Below are 24,163 nucleotides of genomic sequence, written 5' to 3'. Positions count from 1 at the left end.
CTGTGAAGCATATTTTAATCTATTTGCTAGATTGCATTCATTTATTGTCAACTGCTGAAATTGTAGTGGCGAATATGATGACATGTATTTAGAATTATATTTTTTTTGGAAAGAATATATTTGCCTGAAAATTTTATTTTGATACTTTTGGTCTCAAACTTAACAAAGATACAGTTGTCAAATCTAAATTTCTTTTTAGTGTAAATACTTGCCAAATGATTTGTGGGACAACAGGATGAAAATGTGTATAAAGACCAGGTTTTTCTTAATATATTTTCAGTGAAATTTTATATAATGAATGATTTTAAGTGATTGTTATGCCTAATGGTAAGCTGAAACAGAATATTGCAACTGACCAAAATATTTGTGGGGTTGCTAACATTTAGAATATATCTGAAATACCTATTAATGGAAATAAAATGTAATTGAATAACCTTACTTATTTATATTAAGAATAATTTGTACATATGTACATTAACATTATTTTGGGTGTGCTATCTGAAATGGATCCAGGAAAAACAAAATAAGTAAACAAGCATCTGAAAACATTAAAATATATTTTAAACTTTAAAATCTATGATGTAAAACAATTACCTAGAATATTTTATCATCATTGAAGTAACCTAGCTAATAAGCCATTAGAGTTTCAACGCTTCACATTTATAAAACATCTTATCAGTCAAACATTATGAATTTTTACATAAGCATTATATTTCATCTTTCTGTACTTTATACTAAGATTTTGTTAAATACCACTCTTTAATATCAAAAGACAAGATATCCCAGTAAATATTTACATTGTGACCTTACTAGTGTAATGAAGAATTATAAGTGATCATAGATGTACATTATAGTGAACTTGACACCTCTGAAGTTCCTTATATCCCCCAAATCTAATTATATTAAATAAATACAACACTTAAATGGATAATTCACATCTTGATGATGAAATCTGAGTCAAATTAAGGATCAAAAACAAAAGTTATTGAAAACTATGCATTCTCAATAGTGATTCGAAGTGAACATTGAAAGATTAAAATTAAGTCAATATTTATACACAAAATGGTTCTTGTTTCCCAAAGAAATATTTAGAGCAGCCTTTGATGTATAGCAACCAATTAATAAGTGATATATTGATAAAGTTTGCAGTGACCCAGGAACATATATATTAAATATACTGTTCCTGGAGTGACCCATGAAATATTTTTCGTCTATCTGAAAATTTTTAATACAATTGTAAGAGTAGTTACTTCTCTGCAAGATTTTACTTATTTTGGTAAGAACTGACTTGTAGTACATTTTATGTAGACACCAGTTTCTGTATAAACCCAAGTTTGGCACAGTAATAAGAAGTTGTGTTTTTCCCCATCAGAATTTTTTGTCAACCCAAATTTTTACAGTAGAAAATTGTGTTGTCAAATATTTCAGTTTAAGCAATTTTTGTCGCACAAATATTTACACAGGTAGAAACAATCTGATTTCATTTTGTTCTGCCTAAAGCATATAAAGCTGCTTTTTGTTCATAAACAATGTTGCTTGCAATTGGTATCTTTATTCAGATAAGTTACGATATTCAAATCTTTTTCTTTGACCCAAATTATTTTCTTTATGGTAACAGATGAGCCAAAAAGAGAAGTAATTTACTTGCGAAACATTCACTGTGTACATTTGCTTGTATTTTGAGTTTTAAAAAGACTAGGTGGTACAATGCCATTGAAGTTGATTTGTCCAGAGCAACATGTTTAATGTTTAAAAATTTCCCCCAGTTTTTATGTCCAACCTAGGGGCATAATAATATTTTTTTGGTCTGTACGTCTGTTCGTTTGTCTGTTCTGACATCTACCTGTCTGTCCTGCTTCAGGTTAAAGTTTTTGGTCAAGGTAGATTTTGATGAAGTTGAGATCCAATCAACTTGAAACATGTTCCCTTTGCTACAATCCTTTTGATTTTAATGCCAAATTAGAGTTTTGACCCCAATTTCACGGTCTTCTGAACATAGAAAATGATAGTGCAAGTTGGGAATCCATGTACTTGTTTGGTTGAATATGGTCCTGTTTTATTCTAGATCTATATTTTAATTGCTCATAAATCAAATATATTCTTGTAATTGGTGTTCTAAATTTATTCTGGGATCATAACATTCAATTTTTGCTTGAGGAAAATGTTGAGTTTTTAGATTTTTTGTGGTAGCCTCTACACAGAATCCTCCTGCAATCATGTATTGCAGACACATTATATAAATTTCTCCAACCTTAATTATCTGCAGAAAGTAGAATAAGCATATAACTTTCCAAATCTTTTATTTACTGCAGAAATCGTGTTGTTTTTTGCATGCCTGACTTTAGTTCATTATAGAATGATACTTGCATGTTTTACTGTGTTGATATATTAATGTAAGAAACAACTTAGCTGTTTAGTGAGAAGAAAGCATTTCAACAGTGTCATGTGTTAAATGTGAAGTTGTCAAAACAGGGATAAAAAAATCTCATTTATTTTTGAAAAATATATTTCAGTCTGCAAAAACATGCATAATTATTTAAGCAGGGTTAGGAAGTGGCTAGTCATCTGTTTTAAATTGACAGATTTACTAGATGTATGTTGGTTCTTTAACTATAAGAACAAAGTGAATTAATATTGCCATTTTCTACTAGCCTAAACAGTGTTTATTGGTCTAGTCCTTTTCTTTTTGTCATTACTCAAGATCGTTCTTGGTCAGGTCATGCCAATGGCACCTTTTAATTGTTTTAGTCCTGCCCAGTTGCCATCGACAAGTTCTTCACTGTTGTTTATTACTTAAGTCTTTTTCAGTAGCCAATGATCATATATTGTGTTCAGTCCACATAGTTCTAGGCCAGTCCATTTCTCATTTCATCCTACAGTAAAAAAATTCACAAATACTAAAATGATAATACAGTTTCAAAATATGACATGCATTTCAAGACTTTTTATAGCTGACTATGCTCATTGTTAAGGGCATTACAATGACCTACAGTATAGTTCATTTATGTGTCCTTTGGTCTCTTGTGAAGAGTTGTTTTATTGGCAATCATACCACATCTTTTTTTTTATTTTCACCTATTCTAAGCTGTTTTAAAATCAGAAAGTCTGCTATTCCATAATAATAGTCATTATTACAGTTAGGGAACATATTATTCAAAAGCCATTAAATGTCAGTTTATTGACCATTTAATGAACTAAGTGGTCAGTTTCACTCAAAATGTTATAGAATTTTCACCTCAGACAAAATATTTGTCTATTCACATTACGATGCCATAAATGTGTGAATATAGAGAGAAAGTCAAAATGATGAAGTAACAAAAAAGCAGACATTGTTTTTATTTCAAGTTATATAAGGTCCCCCATTATAGTCAAGTTTTATTGTCTTCCAATCAAAACCTCAGACACTCAGTAATAAAGTTTTAACAACAATTCTGGTGTTTTGAGAGGAAATATTAGCTTAAGATTGAATTAACTAATACAATGGACTTTTGAAGGAGTTAATTAAACAGATTTTATTTTTGCCATTTACACTAAGTCGTGATATAGTATTTAGTTGTTGGTCTTTTGTGTGTTATAAAAGGTATTTAGTTACGTAATCTTTAATTGAACAATTTTGTTGATCAATGCTTGATCCTCTCCTGTCTTGAAGAATACTCCAGGTAACTTAATTATTAACAGGTAAAATACAGGTAGGAATTGGTCAAAAGATGAAATCATAGCTTTTTATAAAAAAAAAATTACTCTCATTTAACTGAAAGTGATAAGGAGGACTCGTGTTAAGAAAATTATTTGTTTTTTGTTGTATTGACAATAATTATCAAGACGTTGATCGCAAATTTAAGTCGTGTCAGGCAGTCGTTTAATTTAATTAACAAGAGGAAATTATGATAATTATACAAAATTAGATCAGGTAGGTAAGATGTCTGCACAGATAAAAAAAAAAAGAGACACTGTAAAAAGGTATTTATGTATTGCAAAGTGAAAATTGAAAATTAAGCAATTATAATGTCATACAACATGTTTTTTGTTGGAATACAACCAAATTATTTCACAAAACAGGTAGGATCGTTTTTTTATTTGTAGTTTTTTCCCACTGTATTACAGTCAAGTGTCAAAAATATCTTGTCTTAATTTTAATGTTTCTTTTAATAAGTAAAAAAAAAGGTAAAATTTATTATTTTAAACAAATTACTTTGACATATATTCTTTATGAACATGTACTTTTTATAATAGAATGCATTGCATAAATACCTTTAATTGAGGGGTTTTGATATATGTTATAGTTTTTTGTTTTGTTTTAAGAAACATACTATCAAACAAGATTCATTTTGAGAATATGGGGACTTACCTGAAGTTCTTAAGCTAAAATTTCTTATTTTTGATACTCAATAGGTTTAAAACAATGAATTTATGAAATAAAATTCATAATTCAAATATTATTTTTTCTGTTTCACTTGCCCCATCCCCCTCTCTGCGTGCAAACAAATAATAAAATTATAGGATAGAAGTATATGAAGGTTCTAGGTATAGTTATCAATAATTATTATCAGTACATATTTTAAAAGACTTTAGCAGAAGTTTGTGTTAGCCAAAATACTAATATGTAATCAACAGTTGAAAAAAGATGATTTAAAAAAATATTTAAACATTATCTATAGATAAATGTTGTAAAGCCAGTTTTCATTAACTTGTATTTTTCAAGCAAACTTTTAAAATCTGTATCATATACAAAATCATTTTCCCAAATAATCAGAATCAATATTTTTACAATTAACAAAACAGCATTGTCCAAGAAAACAATCAAAATCACTTTAAACTAAGGCAGGTGATGGGTTTTATTGCAGAACATATCCCGATTTATGGTGATTTACATAAAAATGTCGTAAAATACCTTATAAATGACCATGATTTGATAGATTGGTAACAAAACATGGACATGCTTATTTCATTGAATACAATATGGCAGACCTATCTTGTCAATAGTATAATACTTTGATCTCTTTCAGTCTGGCCATCAATAATTGAATAGTTGGTTCTTTACTGTAAGTTTTCAGTAGATACTAAAGAAAAAAGGGGGGATAAGCCATTTGCACCTCCCTTTGTTATAAAATCATTAATTAACATATGAAGATTTGAAAATGGTCAAATGCATGCATTTTGAAACTTGAAAATTATAATATGAATACTAGAAATCTGGGGCTAGCATTGACTACAAATCCCAACTAATTGAGGGTCAGCTTGTTTGCATACTGAGAAAAGAGCTAAATACAACTTTCAGGAAGTTTAACATTATAATTTAATTTTATGTGTTCCGTTTATTACCTTTAATGCCGTTTGATAACAATTTGAAAAAAAAATAATCATATTTAATAAAGAATAATCTAAGAATATGACTAAGGCATCAATTTTCCATATAATTATTCTCATTAATCATAAAAAAGTTCTCCCAATTTGTCTTTTTATAATATTTTACATGGTAAATTAGCAGGCAGTGATGTTATTTCTGACATAAGAACGACAGTTAATTACTCGCTGTAAGATAAACTAATGAATTATCAACCGTTTAATTACAAATTTTATCGCTAATCATAATTCAGATTAAGATGAAACAAAGCTTGTATATTCCTGCTGTGTCCATTATTATTAGGGAGGTGTGTTAAGCACCACAGACAAAGGGTTTGAATTGCTGCTTTTGATTTGTATTCATTAGGGGTTGCATATGTTGTTTCTAGAAATTCTTGTTTTCTTTTCTTATCTGTGTTATCTTGAGATTAGGGAAATGGGGGAGGGGGGATATTATAGTTATGGGTATTGGTGTGCCAATGGATTCTCAAATATAACATAATTTTCAAAACTTAAAAGGTGACAAAATTTTAATTGATTTAAGTTAATTTTACTCTTCAAATTGCTATAATCATAGTCTTTAGAAATCATGGACATACAAGTGCTTGGAATGCCCAAAGTCTTACATTGTAAGATTTTGTACATCAAAGTTTTGTGTGGGGTTTTATCATACATGATGTAGATTAAAAGCAGAGCCAGTCTTCAAACTTTATGTGAGTTGTGCTTCTTTGAAATATGAATTATTGAATACTTAAGTTTTAGCAGATTTGGATTAAATTTGTATCAAAAGATCTATATACACAATGTCTATATTGAGTTCAAAAGCAAGTGTGCTATTTAAAAAAAATAATGGACAGAAAAGCCCTTGAAAATATAAATTGCTAGTTATTTGAAAATAACCTCATGAAAGATCTCATATATCCAGCGTAAAGATGTTGATCTTTGAGCAAGTTTTCTGGAGTTTTTAGCTTGATTTACAAAAGATTGACTGAAAAATTCGTTTCTTACTGAACTGGTCACATACAATGTTACAGACATATATAGTACAACACGAGAAGATTCAAGGCTGCACAAAATTTTCAAAAATGCACCTCTGGACACTTTCTATAAAATTTAGCCACATATATAAGAGTTAAATAATGTTATGGTAGTATTTTATGAATAGAAAACTTTCATATATATTAGTAGAACCAACCATTCAAGAGCTTTGTGGGTAGTCAAGGCTATTTTATAACCTAGCATAGTAAAGGCTAAGGTTCAAAAACCTATAGTAACTCCAAAATCAATAACTGTGTTATCCAAACTCACAGAATTTATAGTACACTGCCACTGACTGCAGTTATTTCCATTATCTATATAACCTTCACCAATTTATACTTATTCATACTAGTACATGTATTCAGCTTCAGTAAAAATGAATGATAAAAAAAGGTTTGAAATTTAACTTTATAATGTGTTGTTGTACCATTTTTAAGCATGAACTTTTTCATTAATGTCAAATTGAGAAGTAGTTTACTATGCACTATATTCTATACAACTTAAAGCAAGGTAGATCTTTGGAAGTTATGTTTAATTTAAGTATCTGTTTCGGTTTTTCATTTCATTCACATTTATATAAATTGAATTTATTCAATTTGGCTTGTGATGAAATAAATACATACCCCCAAGTTTGAAGCAAGTTACATCATTAAAAAAAACATAGCCAAAGTCAACATTGCTTAATTTTAAAGCAATTACCTATATGCTGAATGATCTAAATGCATGTATTTTCTTCTTTCTTTTTTGCATGAATCACGCAAAGTGTGTTATATCAGTGTCCTTTGTATCACTAGAACCTTATAAAAACTACTTTTGATACAGATAAGGTACTTATCAGCCCATAAATAAAATGGATAAGAATATGTATTTATTAGAAAAAGCTTTGCTATAATTTTATTTATATGATAATTATCAGCATGATAGTAGCTTGCAGGTTCAGAATTATGGTGATTTTACTCACTGTTCAAATAATTGAAGAGCTATTCATATTCACATTTGTTTTGCTTCATGAAGGTGAAGAAATTCATCTCATGTAAAGGTACAAACGAATGCATGTTTTGTTTTTATTCTTAAAAAATTAAATGTGTTTATAAAGCCTTCTAATTTTTGCATCTCAGTCAATTTCACTTGGCATTCATTAATAAGTAATAAATGCTGATAATTATCTCCATGTTGAAGTGTCTGATGGAACAAGCTAATTAAACCTGAGTTAATTAGGCCCTGTCTGGCACTTTATTAGAATCACTAAGTACTTTAGCTCAGGCTTTAACTCTATGGGTTGTGAGTCCTTTATAGTCGACTATAATGGTATCTTACTGCTATTTGTACTTGTGGCTTTTTTGCGGAGGATTAGTCGTGCTTTTTGATGTTTTTGGTAATTATCGACAGTAAGTAAAAAGACGAGTTTTTAATTACCAAGTTTTTTATCCCAGAAAATGGGAAATTTTAATGAAGTATGGAAAAAACGCATTTTGGTTAATCATAAAATATTTTCATAATTGCTTCAGAATATTTTGTTTGCTAAATAATTGCATTGGCATTATGTTGTGTTGATATTTTTTGCACCTTTTTCATATTTAATGCAAGAAAGATTCCTTAAATTTCATAATATCTTGTTCCACCATCTGATTTTGGCTAGCTGTTGATCATCTGATTATCATTAAACAGCATGTAATACATGATTACTATTATTTAAGATATTCACATACCTGGCAAAACTTTCCCTCTTTATTTAACATCAGAAATAAGTCTAAATAGTGAAAAGAATTTGTGTGATTGTGGTACATTTTATGGTTTACAGTTGTCTGTCAGTCTGTTTGTTCATAATTTGTTTCTGGGTCTTAAGAAATGGTGTTGTCTTACAGCAAATTTTATTATTCTCTTGTATACCCAGAATATGAAATTTCAAGAGTTCAACAAACCAAGGAAGCCTTTATTTAAATTTGTTAAAGCCACAAAATTAAGTATTGCCACAAAACATTTATTTTCTCAGTCCTCATATATTACTAGTACTTTGCATTAAGGACTTGTACAGCAATATGCAAATCCTTGCTAAGCATGATGATATTGCCACAGTATTGTTATGTTTATAAAAAAAATGGGCCTTCCAATTTTAACACAGTCTGTGCAATTAAAGTGTGGAAGTGATATGGGGGATAAAAAAAAATCTGAAAAAAATAGGTTTTGTCTAAACATATTTTGTCATGTTTACCCCAGAAATCAGTCTGTATTTTCTAAACATATGTAATAATAACATTAATGGGTAAACATTTTATGCAATATTTAAACCAGAACAGGAAAATGTTGTTTAAATTTCAAAATATATGGTTCTCCTTATAAACTTGTAGGGGTAATTTGTAAAGTTTTTACATCTGTATAAATGCTGGAATAACAGAAAGTATGGAAAATCTGTATATTAACTTATACATGCTGTAGATGTTATTTATATGTTATGAAAATAAACAACAGAGTTGGTGTGAAACAATGATTAATGTAAGATTCGGCTAATTACTAGCAGACCAAAGGTTGAAGGTTACCGTTTGAGAAAAAACAAGGTGGTGGATTTCTGTTTTGTGAAAAAAAGTTAGAATTTTTTTTTTCTGTGTATGAAATTGATGAGGCTATGCTTAATTAATAGGTGATCAAAAGGTTAGGTTGGAATTTGGTAATTTTTGCATGCTGACTGACAATGTTCTTCATAGGAAAATGTAAAAACAAAAGAGTTTGGATCATTAATTTGTAATTAATAGGTTAGATGTTAAAATAAGAAATCTTTTGTGATTCCTTTGAATAAAAGACAATGTAAATTGTTTGTTCCATCAGAATTGGGATGAGTTTTGAACTACTGGCTTCATGGTGTATAGGTATGTACATCTGTTAACTAAAATAGGTTTATGGCTCCGGTGTCTAAACATTCAGGCATTTTTCTAAAACTTAAAGACTTCTGGGCAAATGTACTTTTTTGATAAATTTTAAGTCTTTACATTTGAATTTTATGTGTTGCTTGGGAAGACTTTAAAATATTTAATTTTTTAATTCTTATACACTTTATACTTCCAAGCACTTTTATTGATTTTTTTTTATCAGAAGCGCTTCAAAGCAAATATTTGAAAGCTTGAGGATGGATAAGAGCTGTAACAGTTGAAAAGCTATATGATCCTACAGGGATATAAAAAGATAGCCAAATCTATCTAAGATCAACTTGAAACCTTTGCCTCCTAATTGTTTTCAAAATTTATAAACAGATAATTTAAGGTTGCTTGATTGTTGCGATACATGTCTTTTGTTAAGAACTCTTGTATTTTCTTGTTTTACTATATTGTTGAATTGCTGTCTGATTGACATATTACCTCTATCTCCTTTCATTCAGAAGTGGAGGTGTTAAAATAGAAATTATATCAAATATACTTTATCATGATATTTCTGGACTAGCATGGTCAGATGTAAATTCATAAATCTGTACAAATTTTGATAGACATGTGCTAGTTAACTTTGATTGATCTTTATTTTCACTGAATAACAAACTTACAAGTGTCATCTTCAATAGGATATATCCTTGGGAAAACATAGGCAATATCATCAAGGTTATAATACATTTTGATTAGTTTATGATCCTATTTTTTGCATTATGAAAAAAATGTTTTTATAATTTTGGTAGGCATTTATTTGATGACCTTTTTTGTGTTTGAAAAGTTAAATTCAAATGTTTAATGTCATAAAAATTTAAAATCTTAAAATCTAAGAGTAATTATTTGGAACAAGGATAAAAAAATAAGTACACAATTATAAATGAAAATGTATTATACAATCATTTAATTCCAGTATATAGTCCAGAGTCCCCTGCCCTCTGAGTTCTAATGACTTTTAAATGTATAGGACCTCAAATTATAGACTTCATTATTGAAAATATGAATACAATCATTAAACATTTCAATTATTATTTTAAAATTATGAAAAATTTATATATTTAGGGGTATTATTCCACCATCTCTCAAACAAATGCACGAAATTTGTTTTGTTTTTTAAATCAAACTTTGTATCTTCTAGCAATTTCCTTGACTTTTATGAAAAATCAGGTAAACAAGAAAAATAAATATGTTTTAATCGTTTCCCACGCTAGTAAGAAATAATAACATCTTACAAATAGGATTTTTGTGACTTTATAATAATCTTTTTTACCTAAACCTTGGAATCAAAGAAACAGAGCTTTATCTTCTGATTCCAAATTTAGGAGACCTTGAGGTACTAAAGCAACAAAACATATATAGTCCAACCCTCTTTTCTATGTCTAGTCTTGCGACTACCTTCTCCCGAAATATAACCACTAAATTTAAATTTTAATTTTTGGCTTAGGTCCTGTTATGTTTTGGCTGTAAAACAGCATGCCGTTGTGGTCTGCAGGCCATGCGGCTTTGCTACTAATTACAGGATAGCTCATTTTAAATCTTAAAATTTGAAAGGACTGGATATGGCTAACAATACAAACCCGCTATATCTCTAAATCATATCATCCCTACTTACTAAAGATAAGTAGCTCCTTCAGTGAATATAAGTATTTAGAGTACTATTATTATTACGATTATCTCTGTGGTGAGCCACTTAATTAACTCTCTCCATGATTGTGTATAGAACTGTCCTATGGACGGAATCTATTGACCAGATTAAAAATTTATTTGTCTGTCCTGTTATGTTTTGTGTGTAAGTATTCAGATGTTAGGAAAAGGTTGAAGGTAGTCGGACATACATAAAGACATTAGGTGATGCTTGGTGGTTGAAGTGCTTTGTATTCCCATCCAATTTTCAAGTTTTTTCATCATCAAAGTATTTGATTGGTAAGCATCAAACAATTCAGATTTTTTAAATTCTTTCTTTGAAAAAAAAAATAATCCATTTCATACCCTTATGACAAAATTTACAATGCTCTCTGTCATGCTTATATTTTGAGGACAATCAAAAATTTGTTTTTATTTTACAGTTTCATATACACTTTCGATCAAGAACAAGAAAAGACACAGTTGCATGTTAAAGGTGAGATTATGATTTAAATTATCAATGCTAATTCAAAATAGTAAAAATTTGAATGACATTATGTGCCTGTGTGCACAGTGAAGTTTTGAACTTATATCAAGGAAGTTGCACCTAAATTAATACGTTAAATTATTGTTTAGCAGACAGGCTTTTGCGGATGTTTGATACCGATTATCAAAACTTAAACCTATTATTTATATTTTAGTAAATTACATATTTAGACCTGAAATTTATCAGTTAATCATTATGTAACATTACAATCCAATTACATACAAAATTACAGGAAATTTAAATTTCAAGTATGTTAAAATGAATATCAAATTTACAGTACAAATTTATTGCAATTCAAGATGACATTTGTCTAATCCATTCCTGACAGACACACAAAAGGAAATCGCCATTTGTCTGTAGAGTTTTAATATCTTGGTCCATACACTTTTGGATACTTGGAGCCTCTGAAGTAGGTCTAAGATAAGATGACCAGTTGTATTCATTCTGAGTTCAGACATTGACTTAGACCACTGTCACTAGGTTTCAAAGCCAGATAATATTGTACATTTTAATTAATTTATGTGATGTGTTTAAATCTTTGAAGATAGTAGTATATTCAGTAGTGCTTTTCTCTGCATTGAAAAAGGTTCAAAAACTTGTAAGTTAAATTTTCATTACCTAAATTTATTTGTCAATTTTTCCTTTCTGAATTATTTTTTTTATAAAATTTTTGATGATCTTGTGTGTTCAATCTTCAAATGTATTTTTAAAATCATACTGACGTTCACTTGAATAATTTCAGCAGAAAATAATTAGATCATGCAATGTAGTTTCTATCAGAAAAACATTGACTTTTTTTTGTGTTGCAATACCAGAGGTACACTGACTGTGGAACCATGGTCTTCACTGTTTTGATATTTAAGGGTAACCTAGCTGATTGAGTGTTTTCACTTCAGTTGATGGTACAATTTGGATTGAGTTTAGAGAGTAAGTTTTGTTAAGGTTTTAGAGAATTGGCAAGTTACTCTTTATACAGGGTACTATGAAAAACAGTCTTAGACACACATACTATACTTCAGAATAATAGAGGGCAGTGTCACTGCTCTTTTTGAAACTAAAAGGAAGAAGTAGACTATCTGTATTATTGAGGTCTTCAAACTTTAAAATTTAATTTCTAACGCAAATATCAGGTTGTTCTAGGCGTAGGCTGTTGGACTGCCATATTAAATGATGTACCAACACTTAGTGTTATGTGATGGATGTTACTCATTAGGGTTTGTGACTTTTTGTTCTGGTTTTCAGCTTTTGCTAACCATGAAATTGGAACATTAAAAAAAAATATGATTACTGAAACTGTAATAAACCATAGTTTTACTGGTACATTGTAACTACTTTCTGAAGACGTTCAGGCATTTCCTATTTATTTTTTCACAACCTCTCAAAATGGGAAAAATGTGGGGAATTTATGTTTTTTTGTATTTTTAAAATAGGACCCATTGTTTATTTTATTTTCAATTCATTTAACACCTAAATAATTACTCATTACCCGTTATATATTTTACCTATAGTTGAGTTTTATCTTAAAATCTTTCTTTTTGTAACTGTTGACATCTTAAATTCTCACACCGTTAAACTACGCATTAATTAAAACATTAATCCAAGGAGGACAGCTCATGAATGTTATCTCCAAAGACCAGTTAATGAAGATTTTTACAATTTTAACGATATCTGATCGAAAATAAAAGAATATCTTTGAAGTGACTAACACTGTTACAGATTTAGATATAAAAAAGATTCAAAGTGTCGATTTGACGATTGTTTGTCGATCGGTCTTATTGTCCCATGGTAAAGTTAAGTCGGTGGTAGTATTGAAGAAATCTATAGATGATTTCATGGCTATTGTGGTTTCCCAAAAGCTCGATAGACTGTTGGCTAGCTGATCAAGATGACCCGGACCATGTAAATAATGTAGTGTTAGGTTGGCAAGAATTATCTGGCTTTATTAAATAGAATCAAACATTGATGGGACAATAAAATTGATATCTCATTCTGTATGGCAGATGATTTCCTTGATAATAGAAGTCTATAGTATTATTGGAAATTAGGAATATAAATGATTTAGAACAACGATTCAGCATGTCATCAAATCTATAAATAGGGAAAATGAATTGCTTTTGTTGTCTTCCATTTGCTATAATTTCCAGCACAAAAACTGATGTAAAATATTCCAGTCAATTTAACTTTCTGAATGAAAACTGGACTTTTAGACAGGGCCTTTTCCCCAACTTGCAAATTATTTCAATTAAAATTGTTTCAGCAATAAGCTTGTGTTTTGCAGAAACTATAGGCATCATTTTGACTGCTTTCAGATACAGTTGTTTAAAAATATGTGTTTGATTTCACCTCATAGATTCAATGAGTATTTTGAATGAACAAACCAGGGTCTTTGTAAGAAGTTGTACTGCTACAAATATATCCCTTAAAGATGGAGTGAACTTGATGAATAATGATCCTTGAAATAAAAAGGTTTTAACTTCAGGCATTGAGAGTACAAGTTACTACAAAATATGTAGATAAATAATAGGAATTTATGTAGATTTGTGGGAAAGGAAATGCTAATTTTAAAACCATAGATTAATTCCAGACAAAAATATTTTTATTACTAATAGAATATGCAGGAAAATTAAAGTGTATTTCATGAGAATTTAACATATTAAAATAACTATTACATATCCCTTGTAACGGGCTTTGTCTAAGCAGTTTTATTGGATTTTGAACATTTACAAATTCCTTTACACTTTGACCTTTGTATAGGTTAAGGATAAGCATATTTTCATGGACAATTAAAAGTTAATACTTAATTTATTTATATAAACATACAAGGCATTCAATAACATCAGAAAGCTGTTTTTAATCCAACAAAAGTTAAACAAACAGATCCCATTACCTTCAACACTTTGTTGTATTTACATGCCTTTCATGTTACCTACCTGTAATTAACAGATAAACAGCTAATTGTTATAACTAAAATACTTAGGAAGCCCTTCAAAGAAGAGGATAAGAAAATATTGAAAGATTAAAAATATGTATTATCTATGTCCCTTTTTTCAAAACAAACAAATTTGAATAAAATCTGCATTTAGGAATTCACAGTTATCCATTCAGAAAATTGTGATCGAAACTTAAAGGTTGTGTTGGGAAGCTTAAAGGTTGAAATTAGTTTGGTACAACTTCATAGATCATTTCCTAACTGTAGGTATGAATTATCATGGTTCAAATTATAAGCTTATTTGGGCATATGTCAAATAAGTTTAATTCATCATCAGTTTAAATTCGACAAGTTTCTATAAAGAGATTTTGTGATATCAAAAACTATTTCAAACAAAATTTCATCATATTTGTATGAAATTTCTTATAGTGTATCAAATTTTGGCATATGAAATTAATCCTTGGATTAAAACATTCTCTCTTTATTTATAAATATAATGACTTCTGTTATTCTGAAATAGATATATCACTGTGTTAAGTAGGACTATTATCTTACATTATCTTACATAATAGTCCCAGTTGTCAAATTGAAATTTCCTCTTTTGTAAAGATCCATTTAGTGATGTAAAAGTTTTAACAAAACCCTAATTGTTATACATGTATCAGATTATGGCATAAGTTCATTAAAAACAAAATGAAATATACCTGACAGTTTGATAAAAATGCAACCTCATAGTAAATGCATTAGATTTATATCACCTGGACAAAGGTATGATCATAAAATTATTTCATGTTCAAACTATAGTGTAAAACATCTAAATTTAATGTGAAAAAAGTTAATTGAAGTCTGTCATATTTAGTTTGGTTAGTCAGTAGTTTATTTAAGGCTGGTGGTTTGCACAGAAAGCAATACTGATTTGAATTAAGGCTTTTTTGGCACTTTTTCAAAGTATGTGAGGAATACTGACAACTCCTGGATGTTATTTTTTTAACCTTCCAGATGTTTTAGTAATAACAGGTGAACATGTCAAATTTAATACAAAAACATTCAATTTAAACATTTAACATTACAACATACTTTTTCAGTATGCTTCTAAAAGTCAAATCTTGTAAACCTAAAATTTTTGTGATTTTTTTTTAGTGATATAATTTGCATATTAAATCTGAATGGAAAGAATGATATAAATACTACAATGTTATAATTGTTATAAACCTGGCAGAATATAAACTTAGTAACTTATGCCTTTTGTAACAAGATTGTATCTTAGAATATTGAATTTAAATCGTGTGAACACATGCTATATAATGTCTGCCCCTAGAGAAAGACAATCCTCCATGGTCCTGATCGGAAAGAATGATATCCTCCATTGTGTCACCTACGTTCTCAAATCATCCATGAAATGTTTACCTGTTGTTAAATAAGTGTTTATTATGACTAAAGAGAATTTGAGTGTTAAAAGTTATTAGGAGGCTAATTTCATCTGATTTCCGTGGTTTTCAAAGGGTACCTTTTTCAAATTCCATCAAAAGTATTCGATGCTTAGCTTTTCTTATTGTATTTTTTTCTGTAGGGTTGGTTTGCTTGTCTCGAGGATGTTATTCCATTCTTCTCTGTTTCCTTTCTAAGCATCTTTCTTTGCTATAGTCATATAAGCATGATGAATACTTGACTTGTACTAAACAAAATTGTAATTGATTTTAAGTCTTATGTCACATCTTAATTTTTATGAAAATTTCTGTAATATAGAAAAATAATCAATGATTTTAGATTCCAGAAAAGAGACTTAAAAATAATCTTGTTAAGTTGTCAGTTACATCCCTTGACACCTATTTAATTTGATAATCCTGCTTACAATCAGACAAATTCAAAAACAGGTTCAGTTTTTCACACACAAAGTGTCAAAACATTATTTTATTTCACAAACTTCTTTACAAGTCCTAAATACCAGTTTTGAGTTCCCTCCAGATGACATGTGGTCCTCATGTTTTGATCTTAATCAGCTGATAATCACCTGTGTAGGTCCCGAAGGTACCTTCAGGGCCTAGCAGTAATCTGGCATCTGGTGTTCCTACTATGTAGCGACCAGCTCAGTGCTGCTGGTACTTTTGGCTTATTAGTCATTGTTAAATTTTATCAAAATATTAATCTACAAGTTTTTGGGGGTAAATTTTATTTATTTAGGATTGTTACATGACACATTTTTAGTCATATGTGATATTTGGGTTAAGAAGGATCATTAAGTTTCTTGTTCTGTTTTTTTGGTTAAATTTGGGACCAATACTTATACATAAGGTAATGTTTTTATTTATTCTCAGCAATTCTTTCAAAACAGCAAATAAGCATATCAGATACTGTTTCTAATTGCAATTTTTATTCAATTTTGGCTATTTAAAAAAAAATGAAAACTGGAAATAGAAAAAGGGGGAATTACTTGCAAACATTTCTAAGTTATAACAGTACTGCCATACTGCAGATGTTACAGTCCTTGGACAATGTTGTATGGATTTTGGTCAAACTAAAGAGCATCTGGTACTTTTATATCTTATATGAATCTGATTTTAAATGTTGATATTATGCAAATGGTTGCTGAAGAGCACTTTAATGGGCTGGAGGCATTTAGAGATATTATCATGAAAAAGAATCGGCATTATACCATTAATATTTAAAATACATCAGAGTAAATTCAGTTGATCTTTGCCTTGATTTCTTAAAATACATCTGTGGTCTATTTTATTGGAGGAGTTGGTTGAGGGAAGTAGATCTGTTATGCATTACTACTGTGCATTTGTAGTTTATAAATATTCTTGATAGTTTTTGAAATTCTTTTTAGGTATAATGAATTTTCAGTTTGTTCATTAACAGATTAAAAGGGGAATGAGATAAGGGAGGGAGGACTGACTGACATATTCAAAGATTCTCTATCCCCCCTTTACCCAAAAAACAATGGAATAGAAACGGTATCACGTGCAAGATTGAAATAAACCCAGTATACAGTTGAATGTATCTTATACATTTATCCACCACTGAGTGGTAAAATAGCATTCAGTAATAGAACAGTTTATCAGATTCACTTTTCCATATTAGGCCAGTTGCCTATATATATAATAATTAGATGAAACTATACCAAGTACAAGGATATATCAGTCAGAATTATTTTAGCAACAGTAACATTGAGGTTATTATTAGTAATGAGGATTATATTAGGGTTGTTTTAAAGATGCCATTAATCCTCTGAAACAATCACACCTGGTTACTAAACCATTAGTCTTAAACGAAGGTGAGAAACTTGCACTTTATCTGGTTAAAAAGATATTTACTTTCCTTAAAAAAACTTATCTTGAAGTTTGTATATATGCATAAAATTTGATATGAGGACATCAAAACATAAGGTTAAGTGAGTTTGATGTTGGAAGAATAACCATTGACTTTAATTGAAAGGTAAGGTTATTTTGCTGACATTTGAGTTTTTTTGCTTGTTAAGACCATTAATGAAAGATAATTGATTTGTTTGATGAAATCCCTCCTCTCCAAAAAAAACCTTCTTATATGTTGCATACAGTCTCTAGACATATATGTAGATATTCTTGGTGGCCTTTAGTTGCTCTCCCTTTGATTATTGACTTTGCTATGTTGATGTAAAACTAATGTAAAAGAAGGAAAATGTGATATGAATTTAGTGTTCTTACCATGTGACTGTTCTTATAAAGTGGTACCCAAGTGCTGTATTTTATATCATGGGGCAATCATGGTTAATTTTGTAATATAATGTATAAGGACGATGGTGTTATATTTTTTGGAAAACCAGTGCTATTTTAGTTTCTATGGTGCTTTTTGAAAGTTTTAGGGATAACACAGAAATGCATGATGCAATCCCTACACACATAACTTCAATGACATAAGAAACTTCACCAAATAAACAGCATATTTGTTGATGCTGGTCATCCTACCATGTATTATTTACTATTTATTAATTTGTCCTCTTGAGCACTTCCCAAGCAGTTTATCTTATTTTGGGTTAAATACCTGAGAAAATTAGATTTTTTGCATACTAAAAAATGTGATGTATGTATTGTCCCACAAATTAGCAAAGAAATAAATATACAAATTGACATTTTATGGAAAAATACTGGTTATTTATGTGTTTTTGAATTCCTAATGAAGAACATACAATTTTTATTGGATTTTTTTTTCTTGTTAGTAAATAATTTATTCAGTCCATGTATTTAGGATATTTAAGCTGAATATTATTAATATTTTTGATATTTTTTTTATCATAAACCTGAGTTTATATCAATAAATGAATTATCTGTGTCAGATTTTGATTGATGGATGAAATGTGACAATGTTTTTAAAATGCCTAAATTTTTCGATCAATGTATATTTTGTATGTTGCATAATATAATAATATGATAATAGATAATCGATCTCTAAATAAAATGTCAGTTTCGTGATGAATTTGATTGCACTTATTTTGATTTAGACTAATTATTGAACTTTCTACTGAAAAAAAGTCAAAACTTAAAGGTGATAAGAAACGAATGATCAGACAATTTGATATAGAAGACGAAAGTATTAATTTTGACTTGTAAAATAAAACACTCTTATCAGTGTTTACAAATAGATATAAATTATAATATAATTGAGTAAACTTAAACATTGGAAACAGTAATTTTACTGTTATATTTTAAAATTAATTTTGACTTTAGCTAGTTGGTTGAAGGTGGGGCTGTCTTTAGTTGTATTTAAAAAAAAAAATATGTGATAATTATAGACAGATACTCAAATTTCAATTAAAATCTATAAACTTACACAGTAGCCACCTTATATTTAAATAAAACAATTATGGCCTTCATCAATATTTCATACTTCATGATTAAAAGCATGTGGGGCACCTTGCATGGTAATAATAGTAATAAATTGTCAATCAGAAAGAAATAAAATTGTACACTTCCCCAGCCTTTCATTGGATAAGAGGTATATCAGAAGGAGGAGCTAAGTGTGTTATTGACAGGAGATCACACAGAAGCCAGCTGAGTTAATTACAAGTTTGAAAACATTTCTCAGTCACTTTGTAAACTTGTTGATTGATTTCACGATTTGTAGGCAGGTATAGTTTGCTTCAATAGGGGGATGTATAAATTGTACGTTTCAACAATTGAGGAATTTTCTGTATTAGTTTTACAAACATTCAACAAATTTTCTCAAAAGAAAACGGATTTAACTTTTTCATGTCTATAGAGCAATGGTTATGTTTACTTATTATAATTGTAAACAATTAGCTCAAAGTTCCATTGTTGTGCTTTTGTGTATAAAACTAAATGTAAATATTTATTCCAATATTACATTTACAGATTTGTTAGAAGTGGTGGTCTGATGAGCCGTGATTCCTGCTTCAACATAGAGGATTAGTTGACTGTCCCTGTCTCTGATGTTGTGAATCTTTGTAGACCTGTCAAGAACTAGTTAAACAGTGCTTCTTATTAAGATATTGGATTTTTAATGAACAAATTATTCCTATTCGAAACAGTGTCATCATTATTTAAAAGGACTACTATTAATTAAAATAGGAAAAAGGGACCATATAAAAAGTACGTAAATCAGACATACTAATATCGACTAACATTTCCAGGCCATGCTGATAGTTAAATACTGAAATGGCAGCGATTAACATTTTTCAGTGTTTTCTGCTTTTGAACATTTATTCCGTAATTGATGGAAATTCTGTGGTTTACAATGTTGATGAAACAGACACCCCTGCAACATATATTGGAACTATATCTAATAGTACTAACTTAAAGGACTTAGCCGGAAAGGATGACTTTGGAAATCTTAAATATACTTTTCTTGGAACAGATAGCCAGATTTTATCCCTGTTCAAGATAGATGAGAGAACGAGCAGATTGGAAACAAAAGGCATATTAGACAGGGAATCAGTTTGTGAATTTACTAAAATCTGTTCACTGAGCTTAGATATAGCTGTTCAATCTACGAGGACCAGTTTCTTCCTAAAAATTCCAGTAAAAATTAATGTTAATGACTTGAATGACAATGCTCCAGTTTTTGATAAACCAAACATAACTTTGTCTTTATCAGAAGCATCTTTAGTTGGTACCAAGGTAACAATAGATGGCGCCAGAGACAGAGACACTAGTGATACTTATTCCCTCCAAACCTATCAGGTTTCTCCTGCCAACACACCATTTTCGATAGAATTTGAGAAAAAATTGGATGGAACTTCAATTGTCCGATTGAAAGTTGAGAAATCTTTGGACCGTGAAACAAAGAGTTCTTATCAACTTGAAATTGTTGCCAAAGATGGCGGGACACCTCCACAATCTGGTACCCTTTTCGCTAACATCCTCATCACTGATGTCAATGACAACCCGCCAAACTTTGAGAAATCTCAATATGACATCACCGTGAAGGAGGATGTAAACATTAGCTCTATTATCGGCACCATCAAAGCTGTAGATCTAGATGAAGGTGGTAATGGTAAGGTGACGTACAGGCTCTCGTCTCATCAGTCTGACACAATTCTTAACCTCTTTTCAATAGATCATTTAACTGGGGAATTACGAGTGTCTAAAAAACTTTCATATGCTCCAGGGAAAAAATATCAAATAATAATAGAAGCTAGTGACACTGCTGATCAGCCACTGACATCACAAACTCGTGTTATTGTAGTTGTTGAAGATGTCGGAAATAGTGCACCTGTAATTGTTGTCAACCTGTTATCTGGCTCTAATGTAGCTCATATCACAGAGTACGCTAATAAAGGAACTGCCGTTGCTCACATTAGCATCGAGGATGATGACACGGGGGATAATGGTAATGTCTATTGTACAATGATGTCTGACTATTTCGAATTGATGTTACTTGGGACTAAGGAATATAATGTTGTTGTGAAGCAAAAACTTGACCGTGAGAAAATTCCAAACCACCGTGTGTCAATTTCATGTCAGGATAACGGAAAGCCACCTTTTAATGTATCATCTGAGTTTAACATTGAAATTGATGATGAAAATGATAGTCCCCCAAAGTTTTCATCTATTCAATACACAGAGACAATATTTGAAGGGAACAAGAAAGGAGATGTAATCGTACAGGTATTTGCTCTAGACAGTGATCAAGGTAAAAATGCAGAAATTTACTATTTCCTTGACAATGAGGGGAGTAAAATATTCTCTGTAGATTCTACAACAGGAGTAGTAAGGGCTAGTATTGAGTTAGACAGGGAACAAACACCAACCATAACCACCAAGATATTTGCTATTGATCAGGGGACACCATCCATGACTGGTACTGCAGATATTGTAGTTAAGATTTTAGATCTGAATGACAATTCACCAAAGTTTGAGAAAGAAGTATTCTCAATGGAAGTTTTTGAGAATAAAGAGTCAGGAATTGAAATAGGACAGCTTTTTGCACGAGATTTAGATGAAGGTGACAATGCAAAAATAGTGTTCAATCTACCAAAAGGTACACCTATTGACTTACCATTCCTAGTACTACCACATGGTCAGATAACAACCAACAAGGTCCTGGATAGAGAAACACAGCCATCCTATGGATTTTATGTCATAGCCTATGATTTAGGATATCCACCAAGAACTAGTACTGCCAGTGTTGTGGTCACAGTAAAAGACATGAATGACCACCGTCCAGAAATCAAAGGTCCTAACTATGCCAACAATACCTTCTCTATAAGCCAGACATCCAAAGCTGGTCGTATCATCACCACCGTAGTAGCATACGATAAAGACAAGGATCAAAATAGTGATTTGGTCTTCTCCATTTTGAATACTGCTGCTTATTTCTCCATCGATCCGAAAAGTGGTGCTATATTTTTAGAAAAAGACATTGATGTGAAACCGGGGACCACATTCAGTTTAGAAATAGAGGTATCTGACAAGGGTGTTTATCCCCAGAAAAGTTTTATGACCTTGACAGTTGTGATAGGAACAGGAGATCAAACTGCTGCATCGAACACTACTAACATGGTTATCGTGATTGTTCTTGTATCATTGACAATTGTAGCATCGACAATTATCATTGCCGTTATTATTTTCTTACGGAGAGTTGATAGAAATGCCAAAGCGACTAAATCAAAGTCAGACTATTATTCTGGTGGACATGTGATTGACCCAAGTGTTACAGTTTTCTCACTCCCCGATGATTCGATACTCTGTAGCGACAAGAAGAAAAAGAAGGAAGTCAGTTTCTCCATTGATGATGATCAGGATCACGTAGATGCTTTACAGCTTCCTTCAAAGACAAACCATCCATTTGATAAAATGTTTGTGGTAAGTCTTTATATATATTATAGTTTCAGTTAAATATGAATTGTCTCTGATGTCCAACTCAATTTGCTTCATGTCTTATTTGGTATCAGTTTTCGATTGCAGAAACCAAGAAATTATGTGATGAACTTAATCCTTGTCTTGAAACTTTTTTTTGCACAAACAGAAATTAAAGGGGGCAAGTTACATTTTAAAAACCATTAAAAAAATAATTGGGGGGGGGTTACAAATTCCATTTCTTTTTCATATTAGAGATGTGTTAAAATTGGGTTTTTTTTTTTAGAATGCTGAAGTTTCTATAAATTTGACTGCATTAATCTTTGAATGAGCTTTTTAACAAGTACACATTCCTTCTAATCTGAATTCCCTGAGCAAATGTACACCCAAGTTAAATCTCTGAAATGTAAAAACCTTCTACCTGACAGAACTATTGATATTTTGTATGCCAGGTGTTTTCATTCCCTGGAGATGAGGTAAATAAATGGTTTTGAAAATCAGTTTTTTTGCCATTCCAAATTGTTTTAACAGATACTAGAAGTTAAAAATAAATTTGATATGATATATTTCTGTAATAAATGTATGTTGTAGGGGGATTGATATAAATCTATAAAGCACCATTAAACAGCTATAATAGCATGAACAAGGTTAGGTTTATCTGTAAAAACATTGCAATAAAAACCCTCTTCAGAATATATATATAAAGTTTGAGCACTTGATCAATATCTGTTTAAGAAAATTGTGAAGTTTTAAAAAGTTTGGATTTTCAAATTGTTTTGTTTTTCACCAATTTTACTTTTGGAAAGTCTGCCTAATTTAAACATAATTGAATAAATTCAATTAATTGTTGTACAAATATATCACTTAAAGTTTATTAACAATCTAAATAGCCTGTTACACAAACACCCAAAACATATAAAATACTGATAACTTTTCTTTACCGCTAATAAAACAACAATTAAGGACTCTTTGTAAAACATAAGAAGCTGCATGTAAGTTGTCAGTTTCATTCTAGTGCCTAATTAAATGCTGGCTTCTAAAAGTCTTTAAAATCTCAGCTTATCTCTCATTTGAGGAAAAAACAAGTTTCAGTAGCAGATAACTCAAAGTGTAGTTCAGTGCCCCGTGATAACACAGCCGATTACTGATAAGATAATTATGTTTTGTCTTTCACCAATTATTTTCATTAATGATATGTAAACTGAGAGGTTTATAAAAGTTAATTTATTTGATTTCTATGAAATAACAATTAAAGGTTTGCATTAACTAAAATTAAAGAAGCAAAATACTATCATAATCTTGTTATGGTGAAACAAATCGGTTTTCTAGATTTTATTTTCATTCAAAATGTAAAGAGACAGCTGACATCAGTGCAGCGTTTACTATTATTTGGTTCATGGAAAATTCTTAAACTGTTGTTACTTTAAAAAAAGATTTTTTTTCTTATAGAATACAATGCAAAAGGGATCTTGTTGTG

General features: G+C 30.1%; 1 protein-coding gene across 5 annotated transcripts in view; it reads left to right on the top strand.

The window, feature by feature from the left end:
- Positions 1 to 3,719: 3,719 nt before the first annotated feature.
- Positions 3,720 to 24,163, top strand: part of LOC134696477 (protocadherin-9-like) — a 29,311-nt gene continuing 8,867 nt past the window's right edge. Inside the window, exons 1-3 of one of the 5 annotated variants that reach the window (XM_063558307.1) lie at positions 3,720 to 3,910; positions 11,357 to 11,409; positions 19,741 to 22,692. In XM_063558307.1, the coding sequence (XP_063414377.1) occupies positions 20,044 to 22,692 (2,649 nt within the window). In that variant the 5' untranslated portion in view covers positions 3,720 to 3,910; positions 11,357 to 11,409; positions 19,741 to 20,043. Of the gene's footprint in view, positions 3,911 to 11,356; positions 11,410 to 14,570; positions 14,657 to 16,549; positions 16,682 to 19,399; positions 19,497 to 19,740; positions 22,693 to 24,163 lie in introns of those variants that run through there. The other 4 variants (XM_063558311.1, XM_063558312.1, XM_063558309.1 and 1 more) reach the window with 4 other exon arrangements.

Source organism: Mytilus trossulus, chromosome 14 (genome assembly GCF_036588685.1).
Source record: "Mytilus trossulus isolate FHL-02 chromosome 14, PNRI_Mtr1.1.1.hap1, whole genome shotgun sequence".
NCBI lineage: Eukaryota > Metazoa > Mollusca > Bivalvia > Mytilida > Mytilidae > Mytilus > Mytilus trossulus.
The sequence above is the reverse complement of the archived record's forward strand: the minus strand, read 5'-3'. Positions and strand labels throughout refer to the sequence as shown.